Genomic DNA, 20,643 nt, shown 5'->3' with positions numbered 1-20,643 from the left:
CCGCGGCGCCAAGCCCACCCGGGCCGCCTCTTGTGCGCCCTCGCGATGCGCGCCCCTCTAGCCTCCGCTGCCGCCTCCCCTCAGGGCCGCCCGTGGAGCACGCGCACCCCGCCTAGGGCCGGGAGAGGACGCGGGCGCGGGCGGCGCGGGAGGAGGAAGAACCTCGAGCGGAAGGCGCGCGCGGGACGACGCGGCAGCGGCAGCAGCGGTGGCGGTAACCCGGCTGCCGTTAGGCCCGCCCTCGCCCAGCCCCCCGCGCTGCGCACCTCCCTCGCCCCGCCCCCCGCGGCCCGGTGGCCAATCATAGCGCCGCGCACGTGACGAGCGCTGCCTGCGATGACCTCATCCCTGGTGTGGGATGACGTCAAATTCAAGATGGATGGAATCACAGCGGCAGCGGCGGCTGCGGCGCGCGCGAGCCGAGTGTGAGCGGAAAGGGGCCTGGCGTCTGCCTCGGGGCTGAAGACCGGTGAGTAGCTGTCACGCCCCTCGCCCCAGGAGAACTGCGGGGCTCGTGGGAGGCCATAGCCTCCCCGCAAAACGCGGCCTTTCCTGACGTAACTCTGAGGTGATCTCTCTCCTCCTTTTTCTCTCCGCCAGCGGGTTGCGGGTTCCGAGCGCTTCTGCGCGTGCGCCGGGCCCGGCTCTCACCGAGCATGCCCCGGGCTCCCACGTAGCCGATTGTGCCTTCACACTGCGCATGCTCTTTGCCCGCACTTGGCCTCGCCCTCGCCACTGCGCACGCTCCATCCCTCACTGGGCTTCCCTCGCCGGGCCGGGCTCCCCTCCGCCGGGTGGTTGGGGTGCCTTCCGGCCGAGGGCGCGTGCTCCGTGCCGGGCAGGCGTGGAAGCCGGCCGGTGTCCACCAGGGCGCGCGAGCATACGCGGAAGCTGGGGTGCAGGGGAACCCGCACCTCTCGCGGCCCGCACCCCCGCCCCACCGCCCCCTCGAGTCCCGCCTGGCGGCCAGCGGCACATCCAACCAGTGACCCAAGTGGACTGGTCTCCCCGCCCCGTCCCCCGACCGACCCCTCCGGGAGGACCCGGCTCCCCGACTTTCCACCGCTGGTCGCGAGCGTCGTGCTGGAATGCGGATTCCCCCCGCCCCCAATTCAGAAAACTCCGGTCCGCAACCTGCGGGGGGGGTCGGGGGGGGGAGGGGAGTTGTTGAGTCCCGACCTGTCGCGCTGGTAACCCCGCCCCAGCGACCTCCTCTGTCGGCGTCCCCGACATCTTTTCTCTCATCGCCCAGACCCCTCACTTGGAGCAAGTTCACTGACTCACTACAGAAGAGCATGCCCTTGACCGCAGGAGCGCTCCGCGGTCCTTGCCCTTCACCCGGGTTGATACGCAGTCAGCCCGCAGCACTGCGTGGCTTCTGTAAGAAGCCCCTCGAGCAGCACGTTAGCGGGCGGGGTAATTTTAGAGACAGGTTCTCCGGCGGGATGGCCTGGCAGTGAGAGGTGGGGGAAGCGTTAACCAGACCACGCACGGTCTAGCAGCCTAGGGGTCTTGGTGCCGAAGGTCAGGCGCGGCTCACGGCTAGCATCTGAGGGCACCAGCGTGTTCAGCAGAGTCCATGAGTGTTCGTAACGCTGACCCTGAGTCATCCAGACGGAGCCTGCATTGTGTACTGTTTCCTTGTTTGGAAGACAGTGGGTTAATCCATTTTAGATTACTCCTTGACGGTTATTTTCGAGATCTTTTACCCTCTGATGTTTGGAGTTAAATCCTTCATCCACCTTAATGAGTAATAGTCGTTACATTTGAATTTGAGAATCGCTAAATATCGATGTTAAAAAATAAAGTAGAAATTTGGGGCACTGGTTTTCTTAAAAATAACTTGAGGTTTAATTCATTCTTCCTGTTAACACTATCCCGCGTTTAATGTGCTTCATTCTGTGGAAATAGAAGTTGGAAAGGCTATGACCCCCACCTTTGAGGAACTTAAGATAGTTTACGGCAGGGCCTATTAGGTGTCTAACAGAAGAGGGGCCAAGTTATTGAAGAGAGTGAGTGTCTGGGTTAGCGGGAGATGAGTGAGGAACCATTTCACTTGGCCACAGCGTCAGTGGGGTTGAGGAGAGCAGACTCTAGAGCTGTTTATGAGCAGGGCTTGACAGGCTGGGTCACTGGCTAGAAAGGAAAGAGAAGAGGTTTCTAGTTTGAGAGACCTGCTGGTTGGCAGCATACCAAACTAAATGGAATATGTAAAGGCCAGCAGATGTGGGGGTCAGAGTTAGGATCATACGTATGGTTCTGGACAAGGGGCATATCCTGTAATGGAAGAGTCCTAAGAAGTCTAAGCAGGAGTGCAGAGTTGGGAGTCATTGGCCAGTAGGATTTAAGGCCACAACCACTCATACCAAAAGCAAAGATAGCTGCCACCTGCAGCTCTCCCGGCCCAGCCCAGGTCTCGAGCCTTCCTGATGGTTTCGCTCTTTGTCCAGGAGGCACCTGTTGGACCTGCGTGAAGCGTTAGGAATACACAGCTAAAAACAAGGGTTCTTCCTTTCATGGACTCTCATGAGAGGGTAGATGTGGAGGCAGGTAACTTAAGATAGCTATGTTACTGAAGAAGAATGAGGTGCTGTGGCCAGGAGCCATCTGTGGAGCTTTGCAGAGGCAGTGACGTTTGGATCTTTCTGTAGAAGTTCTACAAGTGAAGGAAAGGTAAGAAAGACAGTGGGTGGAAACTGTGCACGTGGGTAGGGTAAATGCTCACCTGTATGCTGTCCAGTAGGGGTGGGGAGGTGAACTGTGATCAGAATATGAAGACTCTTGTGTGCCAGTCTGGAGAGTTTGGTTGGGTTTTATCTAGGGAGCAATAGAAAAATCGATACAGTATTCTAAAGGGCACTAATGGGACTAGCTCTGCTTTAGGAAAACAAATAAAAGGCACAGTTTCCACTCCTGCATCTAATTAGAGTGTCAAGAGTCCAGAAAAATCAACAGGTATTTATTGTTGTGTAAGGTACCATGTTGGGCATTGTGAAGAGTATCAAAAGACATTAAATAGAGTCTTAACCCTTAAATAGCTTACAGTTCTGCTGGGAGAAGAGACAGCTAACAGTACACGGCACTGAAGAAACACTGTGGAATAATACTGGAGTTGAAAGGTGTTTGCTTGATACAGACAGCAGTGGTCCAGGAAGGTGTGTGTAGTGTAGTGATCTAGGGCAGCCATAACAGAGCACCGCAAATCAGGGGCCTTGAACACCATTCTGGAGCCTTGAAGTCCAAGATGAAGGCTTTGGCAGGGTCGATTTCTCCCGAGGCCTCTCTGCTCAGCTTGTGGATGGTCGTCTTTGTGTTTACAAAGTCTCTGTCGCTGTCTGTGTCGTTATCCCCACCTCTTACAGAAACACCAGTCTTGTTGGGTTAGGGCCACCCTTACAGCTTCATTGTAACATCTGATCTCTTAGGAGACCCTGTCCCCATATCCACTTATATTCTGAGGTGCTGGGGTTAGGACCCTGTGGGACAGTCCAGCCCATGACTGAAGGTTTAATGGAGGAAATGGGCTTTGAGCTGAGCTTGGAAGAGTGAGTGAGGTTCAGCTGAGCAGTGTCAGAGGAGGGGTCAGAGGACCTCTGGGACATTGCACATTGGATAACAGAAGAGGCAAGACCTGCAGGTCGTGTCTCAGAGACAAAGTATCTGAAGCAGGAAGTTATCACAAGGCAATAACTAAAGCAAAGAGAATTTAAAAGTAGTTTGAAACCAGATTGATAGAACCCTGAAGTCCATGTTTTTAAAAATTTGCGTTTTAACCTATGAAGAGCCATTGTTTTCATCATTCTGTTTCTTTTTACCGAGGTCTTAGGTGTCAGCTAAGCCATGACGTCAAGGCCTTTCCCTACCACCTTCTGCAAACCCTGGTTACTCCCCCAAGTTCCAGCACCCTGTTTATTACCTTGTAGCTCTTAACAAAGTCAGAGTTACCTTCTTTGTTTCCTTGTTCACTGTCTGATTTACCCCACAAGAAAGTGGGGGCCTTGTCTGTCCTATGCACCTCTGTATTCCTTATGTCTAATTGCGCCTTGCACATAATAGCTCAGTAAATAAGCTGAGTTAATGATAGTAATACTTAATGCGCACATCCAGGGAATGATCAGAGCTTTGTTTTAAGAAGCCAATCTGGCAGCAGTAATAATGAAAGGTGGATTTGGAGGGCATGATAGGAAGAACCTAATACCACTTGAAAATATGTTGGGGTCCTTTTGTAACAAGAGCAGAAACTGACAGACCAGCTTAAATAGAAAAAGAAATTGACTTTAAAAGTGGAGGGTTGCTCTTGAGGGTGAAGGAAAAAACAAAGAGTGGGACCAGGAAGGATGAAAACCAGGGTAACTGCAGGAGTCTGGATAGTGGGCACTGCGGGCTGCATTTTCGGGCTGTGACTGAGATGCACCGGCTCCACTCGGTTCTGCCTTTGTTGTTCTGAGCCCATTTTTCAAAAGAGAGTGTCCTAGCAGACTTAGCATTGGTGGTGTAGCCAGCCCTGAGAGAGGCCCGACAGACCACTCAGGATGGAGCGCTCTAGTGCAAGGAGCACTGGCTGCCCAGCGGCCAGTGCCAAGCAGGAGCTGCTTTAGTTGATGAGACGCATTCTCCTGGTCGTGGCCAAGCGCACACCTTAGACCGGATCAGACCCTCTCTAGGGAGACTGGGCATGTGGGGAAATGGGACCCAAGGCAGTGACATCATTGCTCTCCAAGGGTCAGATCAGCCAGGCCCGCTTTGAAATCTGAGGAGCTGTCGATGGTGTCTGGATGTCTGCATTATCTCCAAGTGAGCCATGATAAGACCTCACCTCAGAGCCGACTTCCTGTCACCATCTCACAGTGATATCAAGGAGAGTCAGGGCTGAGCCCAGAGGTAAGGCTGTGGGGGTGAACAGTGTGTGTTTATATTACAGAGTCAAATGTAGATGCTTTGTTTTTCTGTTTGCTTTGTAGGACTATATAAGCAATCTCCAACATTCCAAAGCATTGTGTGCCCAGAGTTCAGCTTCACATTAATGTTTTGGATGTAAAGAGATATTTCCCTACAAATCTGGTAGCAAGGGTTTTATGAGCTAGTCTAGGAGCAAATTTGATTTGCAGTGTACCTTTAGCTCTGGTGCCAGTCTGGGCATTAGTCTCCAGAAGCTGGTTGGTGTGAGGTTATCTGGCCCCTCATCTCTCGGCCCTCATCCACCTCCCAGTTTCCTTTTATCCAAGTGTCAGCTCTGCTTTGCCTTCTTTTGTTTATAGCCCCAGAATGTTCTATAGTCCAAAAGTGCCTACCCTTCCGCCATCTCCTTAAAAATCTTAGCTTCCTGCAGTTGGTATAAAGAGGGAATTATTTGCATTGAATTAACTTATATTAAGATGTGGAGTCTCCGTCTTAGCACACGGTCCCTGAGGACTTTGAGGTGATGGTATGGAGTAGTTTTCTGGAATCCAGTTGTGAAGGGCATTGAAGCTTTTCTAGGGAACTGGAACTTCAAACCAGGGGCTTCTGGGGTTTTGAAGCCCTGGGCTGGCACTGTTAGATGCATGTTTCTGGGAAATGTCTACAATACAGTGAAGAGTGGAGTCTGTGGTAACATAACCATCCAGTGAGCACCTAGTCCCCATCTTTACTCACATCCCCACCATTCACTCGTCTACCCTCCCACCCCTGAGCCAAGTTAACTGCTTGCTAAAATCATTATTCTCATAGCACTTTTTGTATCCTTATGTGTCTTTCCTACTGTGGAAACTTTCAGGAAAGGAAGAGAAGGATGAAGTCAAGTGCCAGCTTACAGACAGGAAACACTGTATGTACCGGAAACTTGCAGACATACTGCGTTTGTTGTCCTTCATAAGAATCCCATGGGGTGGGCAGCTGTTAGTCTCATTGAATAAGTTAAGGAAACTTGTACTCAGGTCTAGTGATGGCAAAGCCAGGATTTGAGACAAGTAGATGACTTTGAAAGTCTTTCCCATGGAGCTGTAGTGACTGCCATGGAGTGTTAACTGTAAAGATTTTCTCATTTTGAAATATCAGGAAACAACATGAAATAGACACAATTCAGGCAGAGTTTGGGAGGATTTCTGTTCAAGGACCCAAGTGGTAAGCAAGCCAGCCCTGCTTCAGAGTCTGCTTTTCCTAGGGGAATTCCTCCGAGCTTTTTCCATAGGGAAGGGACCTTTTTTCCCCTGTTTCACCCACTTTTCTTGTAAGAGGGCCAAGGTTTCCCCTGTGACTGCAGCAGTGTTGGGCACTCCTGCACTGGGGCCTCTGGAGACGAGCAGTGGGAGGGAGGGGCCGAGTCACAGCGCGTGTCTATAGCAGAACCATCAGACCCAGGATGCCCTGTGTGTCCACAATTAAAACATACTGAGTGATGAGGGCTTGATGAGTCAGCAGATTTATGAAGGAGAAAGTACCTCCAGCACCAAAACTGGCCTTCTCTGAGGGCGAAGAGTCAAAAAGGCAGGTGGTTTTGAGAGTTCAGTCTGCATATCCACCAGCCACAAAGGGTGTGATTATCACCCTAATCTTGATTATCACATGACACTCAGTAGGCATGATCTCTGTTGCCTGCATTCTTAGTGTAGCATTTTATATTTTTAATAAAGTTCTTAGGCTCAATAAGTACACCTACTGTGTCATGAAAACACTAAAGTCCACAATGATCGTTGTTTGCTGCTAGACCCGGGAGGGGCTCCGTTGTTAAGCTTTGACGATTGAATGGAAAGGTGACAGCAAGGGCTTCTGCATGACGGATGACGGTGAGGAGTCTGCGCTGCTGTGCCTGCGTACCCTTCCCATCCCCAGCACCCAGAGCCCTTGGTCTGTCTCCTGAAGAGGATGGGAGGGGTCACTGTCCTCCAGTGACCCTGGAGGGGCCTTACTCATGCTCCCAGGGCCTCATGCCTCCACCCGCTCCACAGCCTCATCACCTGCCCTCCTCTGCATGTGTCTTTTGCTCCCCCAGGCACTTGGTCTTGTCTCTGTGTATTGGACACACTGCTCCTGTCCTTGATATGTCCTCCACCCATCCTTCCTGCCTCCCACATTTTAGCTTCTCCAGGAAACTTCTTTTGTGGAATGCCTCCCCAACCTTCCTCTCACCTGGACCCAGTGCCTCACCTCTGCTCCTGTCTGTATCTCTGCACCCTGCCACCTGCGTTTACACACCAGAGTGTGTGAGGGATCGATTTGTCCTGTTCCCACGCAAGACTGAGAGGCAGGCAGGACCATGCTTGTCAAGACTGACAGCCTCCCTGTCTGGCCAGTTCTGGCACACACTAGACAGGCGCCCGGCCATGAGGAGCGTGCAGCATGATGACTAAGAGCACAGACTCTGGGGCCAGGCTCCCAGCCCTACTGTCAGTTGAGTGGGTGACCTTCGGCACACTGCCCCGACTCTCGGTGTCTGGGTTCCCTGATTGGTGAGACAGGGATGATGACAGTGCCTATTTCAGATGTTTATGTGAGAACTAAGAGAGGGAACTAGAGGTAAGGTGGTGTGTGGGTGGAAAGATCTTCCTTGGCCTCTGGAGCCAGGTCACCTGGTGAGAATTCTGCTCTGCTCCTCACTGTCTGTGCAGACTTGAGCAAGATACCTCACCTCATGTGCCTTGGTTTTCTCAGCTGTAAAATGGGGATCATAGTAGTACAACCTCCTCGGGTTGGTGTAAATAATGAGTTTAATAATGTAAACACAAAAGATGTTTACAGTAGTGTGTTTACAGCAGAGTAAACCCTCAGATGTCAGCTGTCACTCATGTCTGATCAGTGTCTAGGGAATGGAGTGGAAAACCAGCACCTGGAGGTGTTCTGCTCTGGTTGTCGGGTTTGGACACATTTAGCTGCTTTTTAAGCAGGGCTCTCATTGATAATTGTAAATGATGGCTAGAATTAAGTGAATAGATTTCAACTCCAAATAATTTTCCTGGACAGTGACTATTCCTCTTAACAACCCAGCTGTTAGTGACAAAGTTGACTTTTCCCTAATTCCGTTTCATCCAAGGAGTATAGAAGCCTGTGGTTTAGGGATTAGAAGCAGTTACTTAGAACAGAAATACAGGTCATGATAATTGGAAGGGAGACAAGGAAACTTTTCTGAACAATTAAAAGTGAGAAAATGTAGGAGTAGGGAGCAGATGGTGTGTGGGTCAGCACTGCTTTCTGTCCAGGGACGCAGAACATCTCACTTGGTTTTGTCTTCACACAGTCCCTTGATTTTTTCGTTTGGGTTCCCCCAAAAGCCAACCCTGAGACACGGATTCAGATTGAGATATTTATTTGGGAAGTTACCCCAGGCAGCACAGGAAAGCTTGTAGGGAAAGTGGAGCAGGAAAGGGTGCCCCCAAAGGGTTCCTTAAACGACCAGGTTCCTGTGCATGTTTAGAATATCTAAATAAATTCCCAAAAAAATTTTGCACCAGTTTTTCTGTCAAACTTCATCTCAGGTAAGGACATCCTTCCAGTTCTGGCAGAAACCTTGGAGACACTTTATCTCCTCCCCTTCCTATCCTCTGCAGTCAATCCTTTAGAAATTCTAATGGTTATCTTTGCATCCACTCCTGCCACCCCAGTCCAGGCACCACGCTGTCTGGCATGTATCCCTGCAGTGGACTCTCAGCTGGCTTCCCAGCTTGCAGCCTCTTCTGTGCTCCATTCTTTGCAGCATAACCAGTGGAATCTTTTTGAAACAAAATTCAGGTGGTTGTCATTCCTCTGCTCAGAATCTTCCAGCAGCTGCCCTAGTAAAAAGTGCAGTCCTTCCAGTGGCCCACCCAGCCCTGCATGATGCCTCCTCACGCTCCTTCAGCATCCTCCTCCACAGCTCCCTCAGCTCTGCTCCAGCCCTGCTGTGACCTTGTCTTCCCTTTGCCTGTGTGCCCTCCCCTTGGTGATCCTCAGGGCCCATCCATGTGTCTTCTAGGCCGCCTCAAATGCTATTTTGTTGAGTGAGTGAATCAGTGAATGATATGTGAAGTTCCTGTAGTGTGTTATAGGTGCTGAATAAATGGTAGCAATTATGGTTTTCTCCTTTAACTCTCAGTAGCATTATTAATACTATCATTATTTTAGGTGGGGAAACTGAGGCTCAGAGAGCTCTAGCACCTTAGCCTAGAGCTGTGCTGTGCTTAGTCGCTGAGTCACGTCCAACTCTTTGCAACCCCATGGACTGTAGCCCGCCAGGCTCCCCTGTCCATGGGGATTCTCCAGGCAAGAACACTGGAGTGAATTGCCATGATCTAGGGGATCTAGAGCACTGACATTTAACTGTATTAACTCTGAGCCACAGGAAGGAATGTACTGTAGTCAGTCCTCCATATCCATGGGGTTCACATCCATGGACTCAATCAACTGCAGATGGAAAATATTCAAAAAGAGAAAAATCCAGGTAGTTCTAAAGTGCAAAACTTCAGTTTGCTGCTCACCAGCAATTATCTAAGTATCATTTACATCATGTTAGGTATCATTGATGTAAGCATCTAGAGATGATTTAAAGTGTTTGGGGGGATGTGCGTAGCTTATATGCAAATACTGCACCATTTTTATAGGAACTTGAGCGTCTCTGAATTTTGGTGTCCGTAGAGCCTGGAACCAGCCCTCTGTGGATACCGAGGGAAGACTACATCAATTTTAAATTGATTTTAAGGAACCCTTTTGGAAAGTACTTGTCCAGACTTTCGATTTTGCATCTCCTGAGCCTCTCTGTCCCTGAGGCAACATCTGAACTAGCTGTCTCAAAAATTATTTGCACTAAAAATAGTTCTCAGATTGCAGCTAAGTTACGAGTGTGGCATTTATAAGCTTATTTTTTTCTCTGCTGACCTCTGTAAATGATGGAGGATTTCTTTGCACATAATTAGATGTGTGAGTACAGTGTAGTAGGATTAAGGAAGAAATTTAAATGGCTATCAGAAAAAAAGAAGGGAAAATGTCTCTCTGAGGCACTCACCATCAAGGTGAAACGATGCCAGGCAAGACTGAACAGCGACTCAGCGCAGGTTGACCGAGGCAGTTGTCTATGTACAAGCTACAGGCCCCGAGCTTCGTCCCTGGAAGCAGAGCCTTGCCTCTGTCAGTCGAGTCAGCACCACAGCAGGAAACCAGGGCAGCAGGGAGGGAGACCTGGGGCCACCAGACACTGGTCACTCCAGGTGGCAGCCTCTGTGGCTTCTGCTGAAGACCATAGAGGCTGTCAATTCAGTCACTTAGTTGTGTCTGAGTCTTTGTGACCCCCATGCATGACAGCACACCAGGCTTCCCTGTCCATCACCAACTCCCAGATCTTGCTTAAACTCGTGTCCATCAAGTCTGTGATGACATCCAGCAGTCTCATCCTCTGTTGTCCCCCCCTCCTTCTGCCTTCAATCTTTCCCAGCATCAGAGTCTTTTCCAGTGAGTCACTTCTGCACATCAGGTGGCCTAAGTATTGGAGTTTCAGCTTCAGTACTTCCAATGAATATTCAGGACTGATTTCCTTTAGGATTGACTGGTTTGATTTCCTTGCAGTCCAAGGGACTCTTAATCTTCTCCAACACCACAGTTAAAAGCATCAATTCTTCAGTGCTCAGCTTTCTTTATCGTCCAGCTCTCACATCCATACATGACTACTGGAAAAGCCATAGCTTTGACTAGATGGACCTTTGTGGGCAAAGTAATGTCTCTGCTTTTTAATACATTGTCTAGGTTTGTCATAGCTTTTCTTCCAAGGAGCAAGTGTCTTTTAATTTCACGGCTGCAGTCACCACCTGCAGTGATTTTGGAGCCTAAGAAAATAAAGTCTGTCACTGTTTCCATTATTTCCCCACCTATTTGCCATGAAGTGATGGGACCAGATGCCATGATCGTAGTTTTTTGAATGTTGAGTTTTAAGCCAACTTTTTCCCTTTCCTTTTTCACTTTCATCAAGAGGCTCTTTAGTTTTTCTTCGCTTCCTGCCATAAGGGTGGTGGTATCTGCATATCTGAGGTTATTGATATTTCTCCCTGAAATCTTGATTCCAGCTTGTGCTTCATCCAGTCCAGCATTTCACATGATGTACTCTGCATAGAAGTTAAATAAGCAGAGTGACAATATACAGCGTTGATGTTCTCCTTTCCCAATTTGGAACCAGTCCTTTGTTTCATGTTCAGTTCTAACTGTTGCTTCTTGACCTGCATACAGATTTCTCAGGAGGCAGGTATGGTGGTCTGGCATTCCCATCTCTTTCAGAATTTTCCACAGTTTGTTGTGATCCTCACAGTCAAAGGCTTTGGCTTAGTCAATAAAGCAGAAGTAGGTTTTCTTTTGGAACGCCCTTGCTTTTTTCGACGATCCAGCAGATATTGGCAATTTGATCTCTGGTTCCTCTGCCTTTTCTAAATCTAACTTGAACATCTGGAAGTCCTCTGTTCACGTACTGTTGAAGCCAGCCTTGGAGAATTTTGAGCATTACTTTGCTAGCCAGGTGAGATGAGTGCAATTGTGCGGTAGTTTGAGCATTCTTTGGCATTGCCTTTCTTTGGGATTGAAATGAAAACTAACTTTTTCCAGTCCTGTAGCCACTGCTGAGTTTTCCAAATTTGCTGGCATATTGAGTACAGCACTTTAACAGCATCATCTTTTAGGATCTGAAATAGCTCAGCTGGCATTCCATCACCTCTACTAGCTTTGTTCATAATGATGCTTCCTAAGGCCCACTTGACTTCACATTCCAGGATTTCTGGCTCTAGGTGAGTGATCACACCATCATGGTTATCTGGGTCATGAAGATCTTTTTTGTGTAGTTTTTCTGTGTATTCTTGCCACCTTTTCTTAATATCTTCAGCTTCTGTTAGGTCCATACCATTTTTGTCCTTTATTGTGCCCATCTTTGCATGAAATGTCCCGTGGGTATTTCTAGAGGGATACTGAGAGGGTGTGGACCAGAGGCTGGGTAACCAGTAAAAGCTGATCCTTTGAAGCCAGAGGAGAACCTGCAGGTGTGCTGGGTGCCATGTCTGTGTATTGATAGTTTGCCCTCTAGAGAATGGTTAAGACTCTCTGAACAATCTTAGTTACTCTGAATCCATTTTATATTAAAAATAAATGTCTTAAGTATTTTAAAGAAGAGATGGCATTGTAAAACCAGCCCAAAGAGATGAGATGATGTTATGGCAGCAGCTGCCTGAGAGAAAGATTTGGAGAGTCAAGCATCGTCTCTGTGTGAAATGGCTTCATCTTCATCAGAAGTTAATCTAGACACTTTTATTCTGAATTAAATGTCTAGTAACCCTGCAATTTGTGAAAATTAATGGCACATTTGTCAAGCCCTTACCAGGTATGAGATTCAGGCTCATGTAATTTTCAGTGCAGCCCTAAAGGAGGGCACAGTTGTTACGGTCTTGTGTGAGGGACCTGATGATCCCAGATACTAGTTGACCACAAGGGCGGAGCCAGCACCCAGCCACTAGGCCTTGAAATCTCACCTACAGACTTGAAGAGTCTCAGTGAAATCTCAAGTCAGACCCCTTAGGTTTAGAGTTAGTATAATTAAGTTTAGATCCAGGCTAAAGTTTCCATTGTGCTATTGTTGAAAGTGTAATTTGGTAAGAATTAGTATTCGGATTACATGGTGTTCAGCATAAGAAACTAAAGAAACTTTTCTTTATATATTTCTAACTTTTTTAAACACGTTGATGCAATAGTAATTAGTAAATGATTTCTCTTTCCAAATTCTTACCTGTTTTTGCGACCTCTACAGCCTATTGTTAATTCACATTGTGTTTAATCATATCCAGTAATAAAACTGTTTCCTTTCAGAATTGTGGACTAGGATTTGGTACTTCATTCTTACTCTGATCTAATAAGGAATAGAATTAAGCATTAAATGCATAAGGGCCCTAAATAATAAACCTTGTTTTCAAATATTGCTTCTCTACATACCCGCCAAGTTCTAGCTGCCTTTTTGATGGTATGAAACGCTTGTTACAGAGACTTACTTCCTCAAGTTCATCAGTCTTAATGATCGATGACCTACTTAAGCCGTAATACTTGTTTCTTTGTATTTCCTGTGTTATTTAAATAAGATTATTCATCCAGAAGTTTTTGTCAGGCCACAGTCTGCTAAATATTGACACCGGTGAGAAGACAGCTGCTGTTCCCTGCCCTTGAGGAGCCCTCACAGGGGGAGCATCGCACGGCCTTGTTCACAGTGACTTTGTCTGTCTTTCAGATAAGGCCGAGCATGGAGGGGCTGCTGCACTACATCAACCCCGCACACGCCATCTCTCTCCTCAGCGCCCTCAACGAGGAGCGGCTCAAGGGGCAGCTGTGCGACGCACTCCTCATCGTGGGTGACCAGAAGTTCCGAGCTCATAAAAACGTCCTGGCCGCCAGCAGTGAATACTTCCAGAGCTTGTTCACCAACAAGGAGAACGAGGCACAGACTGTATTCCAGCTGGACTTCTGTGAGCCAGATGCTTTCGACAACGTCCTGAACTACATCTATTCTTCGTCTCTGTTCGTGGAGAAGAGCAGCCTGGCTGCCGTGCAGGAGCTCGGCTACAGCCTGGGCATCTCCTTCCTGACGAACATTGCCTCCAAGACGCCCCAGGCCCCCTTTCCCACGTGTCCCAACAGAAAAAAGACTTTCACCGAGGATGAGGAGAACGCTTCTCAAAAGAGAAGCGTCATCGTTTGTCAGAGCAGGAATGAAGCCCCTGGGAAAGCCGGGAGTCAGAACACCCCTGAGCTGAGCCACCCTCCCCTGCCCTCCCCAGGCATCGCGGTCAAGGCAAACGCCAGTAAGCCCCCTGGCCCCAAGCCCACGGAGCCCCTGCACCACGTGGCTCCAGCTGAAAAAAGCTGGCCGAAAGATGGCCCCGTGGTTCTGGCGAGGCCGCCTGAGCTCGCCGGGCCTTCAGAGGAGCCAAGCCGGGGTGGCCTGGCCAAGCGGGCCGTGGCACCGCCTTCGAAGTCCCCGCTGGACCGGGCGGCCGTGGACGAAAGACCAGGCGCCAGCACCCTGCTCCCCAAAGGCGTGGCCGTGGAGCTGGCGCTGCGGAGCCCGCGGCCGCCCGTCCTATCCCTTCGGGGCTCGCCCGAGACGCCCTTCCTGCTGAAGGAGGCGGGCCGAGGCAGTGGGCCGGGGGAGGACCGGAACCTGCTGTACTACTCCAGGCTGGGGCTGGTCATTCCAGCCGGAGCGCCGGCGCCTGGGGCCCAGGGTGTGGACCGCAGCGGCCCGCTCGTCAAGAGCCTCCTGCGCCGGTCGTTGTCCATGGACAGCCAAGTCCCTGTGTACACACCCACTGCCGAGCTGCAGCCTTCCCCAGGCGCGGGCTCGGGCGATGTGGCGGGCAGCGTGCTCTGCGCCTTCTCTTCTCAGAGGCCGCCCTCCAAGGACGGGGGCGAGACGGCGGCCCCCGACGCCCGGGCCCCTGCCCCACAGCCTCACCGCCTCAGGTCCTTTAGCGCCTCTCAGCCGGCTGAGCGGCCGGGGGCGCCCCCGGGGCCGGAGGTGCGGGTCAAGGCCGAGCCGCGCAGCCCCCCGGAGCCATGCGACATCATTCGCGTCACCGTGGGGGATGCCGCGGCCGCCACGAGAGACCTGGCCCTACAGACAGAAGACGACCAGAAAGACCCCAGCAGACTCCCGGCCAAGAGGCGGTTCCAGGCGGACAGGAGGCTGCCGGCCAAGCAGCCCAAGGCTGAGAGCCCAGGTTCACCGGGCTCGGGAGACCCCCGTGAGGAGGGCTCGAGCCCATCTGCCCTCCAGGCCGACTTCCCAGGCTCTGACTTGAACAAAGACGAATTCGGTGAGTTGGAGGGCACGAGACCAAACAAAAAGTTTAAATGCAAACATTGCCTTAAAATCTTTAGATCCACGGCGGGCCTGCATCGGCACGTGAACATGTACCACAACCCCGAGAAGCCGTACGCCTGCGACATCTGCCACAAGCGCTTTCACACCAACTTCAAAGTGTGGACGCACTGCCAGACGCAGCACGGTGTGGTGAAAAATCCGGCTCCGGCCGCCAGCTCCCACGCTGTCCTGGATGAGAAGTTCCAGAGGAAGCTCATTGATATTGTGCGAGAGCGGGAGATCAAGAAGGCGCTGATCCTGAAGCTGCGGCGCGGCCGGCCGGGCTTTCAGGGCCCTGGCAGCTCCCCAGCGCAGGTCCTCAAGCGGGGCCTGCGCTCTCGGGCCAAGGGCGCGTATGTGTGCACGGCCTGCGGGAAGGCCTACCGTTTCCTCTCACAGCTCAAGCAGCACGTGAAGATGCACCCGGGGGAGAAGGCGCTTGGGGCTGCCAGGGCCGCGCGGCCCAGGGAGCGCGTGGCCGCCGGGGGCGCAGCGGGCGGCCCGGAGCTCTATCTGTGCCGCCTCTGTAACGCCAAGCTCTCTTCTCTCCTAGAGCAAGGCAACCACGAGCGCCTGTGCCGCACTGCTACCGTGTGCCCCTACTGCAGCCTCAGGTTCTTCTCGCCCGAGCTCAAGCGCGAGCACGAGGGCAAGTGCGAGTTCCGCAAGCTCACGTGCCTGGAGTGCATGCGCACCTTCAAGTCGGCCTTCAGCATCTGGCGGCACCAGGTGGAGGTGCACAATCAGAACAGCATGGCCCCGGCCGCCGGCACCTCCCCACCCCGGCCTGACCTCAATGGCGAGGCCACCGGCCCTGTCCGGCCCCCTGTCCCGCCCGAGCCTGGCCGAGCCGACCACGCGGCCCCTGCCACCAAAGACGACCCCACGGGGAGCGGCCGCGGCCCTGAGCTTGTGAACTTTGACTCCGAAGACTCCACCTGCCTCCCCGAGGACCTCAGCCTCTCCAAGCCGCTGAAGATCCAGGTCAAAGAGGAGCCACCGGAGGAGGCCGAGGAGGAGGCGCCCGAGGCCGGCGCGGCCCCCAAGGACCTGTGGCCCTGCGAGAAGTGCGGCAAGACCTTCCCGGCACCTAAGCAGCTGGAGCGGCACCAGGAGCTACTGTGCTCTGTGAAGCCCTTTATCTGCCACGTCTGCAACAAGGCTTTCCGCACCAACTTCCGGCTCTGGAGCCACTTCCAGTCCCACATGGCCCAGGCCTCCGAGGACCCTGTGCACCGGGAACCCGAGGCTGGCCCGGGCCCCGCCGGCTCCCCGTCACCACCCCCGCTGCCCCCGCCGCTGCCCAAGATCCAGCCCCTGGAGCCCGACAGCCCCACAGGCCTGCCTGAAACCCCCACTCCCACCGCCGACAAGCTGTTCGCTCCCCGAGAGTCAGACACGCTGTTCTACCATGCGCCCCCCCTCTCCGCCATCACTTTTAAAAGACAGTTCATGTGTAAGCTCTGCCACAGGACATTCAAGACAGCCTTCAGCCTCTGGAGCCACGAGCAGACCCACAACTGAGACTTCTCAGCCCTGGAGACAAGAGCTGGTCTCCAGACTTCAGCCCGAGTCATGAACTGTGTCAAAAAAAAAAAACAAGATATTTTTTAAAGAAGAATAATAAAGGTTGCAAATTATTATGCTTGAATATAAGTTTGAGGTAAACTGATATAATGAGAAATGTCCTTACTCAACCTAGGAAAACTCCGCACAGCCTTGTGCTTCTGGACCTTACAGCAACGCCTTTATTACTGTGGAAGCTTGTTCTCGGTTGTCTGCATGGTTGCGCATCCCATGGTGTCAGTATAATCTACTTGAGGTGGTTTGGGTTTTTCTTACTGATTTTCAGTTATTGAAACACTATGAAAGTATTTCTTTAGATTCTATGAAGAAACCTAAGTTCGTGCATCTTAGCCATGTTCTCAAGTCCAAACACACGAGAACAAAGTGGAGTAGTTTGCAGTATTAAGATCCTAGAGTACTTCAGCAATAAAATTAAAAAAAAATAAAATAAACCTCAACTTTAATAGATATCCTGACACTTGATAAAAATAAATATTTGGTATTTTGTGGTTATTTAGAACCTTTTTTGTATGAAAATTGTGAGAAATTAAAATCAGCAATAGTAATACTTAGGTTTATATAAAATAACAAAAAACTTGCTCTTGGGTCATTTCATATAATTAGTGATGGAAGACTCAGGAAAGGAAAGCATGGAGATTTCTGGAAGCCCTCCACCTTGGTTTCCAAAGTGGTGGTGGTGGTGGGTGTGGTGGTCAGAGCACCCACCAGGGCCCCAAATTCAGACCAGCATCAAGGGGCTGTGCAGGTTTGCTTCCCCCCGTTTGTGCCATCACAGGTTGAAGCTCTGTGTATTAGGGACAGAAAACAGTTAGCATACGGCACAAATTTTGAATTTAACGTTAGTATAAGAGGTAAAGTCAGGACATGTGCTCACACAGCACCCCCCAGAGTGAGTGCAGCTGCTCTAAACCCCGAATTACTGTTCACTTTCAGAGACACTTGAAGCAGAGGGAGGAGCCACACCACGGTCTCCACACCCTTTTCAAGAACAACCTGTACAGTCATCAGTTTTCCTGCCTCTTTGTGTTGTGATTTCTGTTAGGATTTTTTGGAGTTTACAGTGGTAAAATGTCCATAGTGGAACCATCCTTCTTTAAGGCACTGCTGAATATTTCGTAAATATGTGTGAAAGTAGTCTCAAGGGTCCACATTTAGTTTCTGCTACTTATTTTGGCCCATAGTGCTTGGGCTTCTTTTTTTGTTTTCCTATTTTGTATAAATTGTAATTTAAAGCCTTTGAGTCGGTATAATCCAGAGTTCATTGGGACGCTTAAAAAGGAAAAGAATTTTATTTCGTTGGCCGGGGTGGGGAAGTGAGATACATAAAAGTAGGAATATTGTTGAAACCCCTAAATTCTTTCAAAGTAATGATGGACCTTGATGGTAAAGCCTCCAAGTTTATTAACTTTTTTGCAAGCTCTTTTTTCAGATAAGAAAATCAACTACTGTGACTGAGAAATACTCTACCGAGTACTTAAACTGGTCCTCTGGCAGAAGTCTGTTCATAGTCTCATAACCCACATTCCATATCAACAGTAGGAAAGAGATTCTTACTTTTTTATTGAAACACAAGCATTTTTATAAAGTTCTAATTGACTTTGTATATTGTAGAAACTACATATGCAATTTTGCCTTTTATTCTTTCATTTGGAAACTATCAAAAGTCCCCAAATGTGGTTACTTCCTAGTTTTGTTCTTAAATTTGGTGGAGAAAATAAAATTAAGTTGCCATTATTGATTATTGCCATCTTTAGATTTCCTTGAACAAACCTATGCGTTTTAAAGACAGAGTGAGAGCATGTGGTTTTCTGTGAAGCGTTAGGATAGGAGTTCATTCCCTGGATAATGTGGTGTTTCTCACTCTGAACACCCTGGTAGCTGTCACTTCAGAAGAAGACACTTCCCTCCAGAGTAATGCTTTCTTATGGCGCTGGAGGCTGGGTGGATAATTCCCTGATTCATGGGATCTTGGCTTTGTAAACTCAGTATCCCAGGACTTGAACCTTTATGCTACATTTTTGAAGATTTTTTAATAACATTAATTAGTAAAAAAAAAAAAATATTTTTGATCTAAATATAGGCTCCGCATATCTGTTAGATTTTAAAAATTGCCAGTGTTTTGTCTTGTCCACATTTTTGTCTAGGCAAGGAACATAAGTTTTCAAATAAAATTTTGAACCAAAAACATTTATAATGCAGTTCTGGTTTTTCTATTATTTTTTATACTGTACCTTAAAAGCATTAGGCTTGGAAGAGTTTATTTTGGTGGTCAAAAAATAGGCTTCCTCTCATTTGACTATTTTAAATGTTAAGATGTAAAATAATGAAAGACAGATAAATTGCTTTATTCAGTAAAGTTTTTTTAAGACTGTTTAACTCAGCCTGTTGTTATAAGACAAATTGGTCTTTTCATGCTGAAATGCGCTAGCTAGTAAAGATATTCTTGAAAATCTTTTTTTTTTTTTCTGATTGTAATTAATTTTGGGAAATGTAGAAAGCTCCTTAACTCCTTTGTACGTATTCAGGATGCCTGCCTTTTTATGCAATTGTGGAAAGAATGTCAGATGTTTTAATATATTCTTTGTTAATCTGAAAACTTGTTATCTGATCATTTTCTTCATTTGGGGGGAGGGAGGAACACCACAAAAAGGGCATTTTTTATCAAAATAAGTAATGGAGGTAACAAATCTTGTACATTTTTTTAATAGTAAAAATATTTAAAGAGTAAGAGACTATTCACTTTTAGAACTGGTTATGGTTAATATGCGTTTATAACTTTGTCAAAATATACAACCAACAGTTTGAGTGATGTTGTCTGCATCTGTAGGGAGATGGATGTGGTTCCTGGTTTTCTGTTTGGGAACAGATCATCCCAGCCTTCTCTTAAAAAATATAACCCCAGCACTTAATCGGTGATCATCTGGTCCACACATAGCACCCATGGGTGCTAAGAGTAGGAACTGAGACCGGAATAAAATGTGCCCTTCAATGGAGAAAAGAGGTGTGTTCAGGCCAACCCTGTGGTTGGATGAGGGAGGGACAGGAATGGACTGGTCCAAGTCGGCCTTTGTTCCCTCAAACTCTGTGTGTGTGTGTGTGTGTGTGTGTGTTTATACAACCATAATCTGGAACTTTAGAAAGTAAAATTATTTTCATTTCTTACTGCAAAAATAATTACATGTCATTCGTAACAGGTTTCTTTATAAATTGCACTAATTAATATTGGAATGTTACAAGTCAGTTTATCAATTTCTGATGTCTCTTTGATGTTTTTTGCAATAATTGTGAAAAGCATTATTGATTTCAGTAATGCTAGCACATATCTTTAATAAGTTCTTTAACACTGGCTTTTTTTTAAGTTTTACACATAGTTTTTTCTCTTGTGGCTTTAGCACTTTAAGGAGTTTGGCGTTTGCATAGTTTCTGGTGTGCTTCCTGGGTATGCGCCAGGGCGTCACGTTGCCATGTGACTGGAGAAAACTCATGGTCTGTCTTTAGATTCTGGAGGAGAAAAAAAATGAGTCTATGTCAGGTTTTTTAAAAATCCCATTTAGAGGCAGTCATTTGGGAACCAAAGTATTTTACTGTAAATCTTTAAAAGCATTGAATTCAGTGCTCTTTAGTCATTTATTCGTGCTGTCCAGATTTTCCACAAAGTTATACTTGGTTAATTTGCAAAAGTGATAATTTCTTCTTGACATTAATCCAAGACTGTTTCAAAATTTTTATTGAATAAATGCTTATTGCTAAAAGAACAACAAATGTGGTTTTATAGCTGTGTGTATTTTGTTTCATATGCCTCAGCAGAGAAATCATTGTTCAGTTTTATTTAGGAATAAGCTTTTTTGGACTGAAAATTCATAGTGAAATAGGATTCTATCTAATGTTAAGCCATCGCTTCTTTGTATCCAGTTGTCTGTTTACTTTGCTTAAATCTCAACTAAGATTGAGTGGAGTCAATAAATTTGTACTGTATTTTGTTTTGAGTTGTCTCATTGGTATGTTTTGGACTTGAATGATATAATAGTTTATGGAAGCTGAGATAAAGCCCTTGCCACCCACATAAGAGCTGTGAGAGAGATTTCATCCCCCCCACCGCTCCAGGTGGGTTAAGCTTAAGTTATTCAGGCACCACAGATACATAGTAAAACCCATAAGCAGCAGTATTTGCCTGTCCACCTTTTCCTTTACTGTCCAGATGGGTAGTTTTTAATGTGATTGTGGGGATAAAT

The 20,643-nt window shown here is 48.4% G+C and overlaps 1 protein-coding gene across 5 annotated transcripts; it reads left to right on the top strand.

Moving 5' to 3' along the window:
- The first annotated feature begins 319 nt into the window (after positions 1 to 319).
- On the top strand, positions 320 to 20,391 carry ZBTB21 (zinc finger and BTB domain containing 21). 5 transcript variants are annotated; one of them, XM_043474477.1, is made up of 3 exons: positions 320 to 469; positions 13,193 to 13,935; positions 14,035 to 20,391. In XM_043474477.1, the coding sequence occupies exons 2-3, from the start codon at positions 13,205 to 13,207 to the stop codon at positions 16,346 to 16,348; spliced, it is 3,045 nt and encodes a 1,014-aa protein (XP_043330412.1). In that variant the 5' UTR covers positions 320 to 469; positions 13,193 to 13,204; the 3' UTR covers positions 16,349 to 20,391. The 5 variants fall into 5 exon arrangements, with proteins under 5 accessions (XP_043330412.1, XP_043330413.1, XP_043330409.1 ...); XM_043474478.1 differs by having other exon boundaries at positions 13,193 to 14,777; positions 15,378 to 20,391; XM_043474474.1 differs by having other exon boundaries at positions 13,193 to 20,391.
- The last annotated feature ends 252 nt before the right edge of the window (positions 20,392 to 20,643 follow it).

The sequence above is a fragment of the Cervus canadensis genome, chromosome 7, assembly GCF_019320065.1.
Source record: "Cervus canadensis isolate Bull #8, Minnesota chromosome 7, ASM1932006v1, whole genome shotgun sequence".
NCBI classification, from domain to species: Eukaryota; Metazoa; Chordata; class Mammalia; order Artiodactyla; family Cervidae; genus Cervus; species Cervus canadensis.
This window is presented reverse-complemented; position numbering and strand designations above follow the sequence as displayed.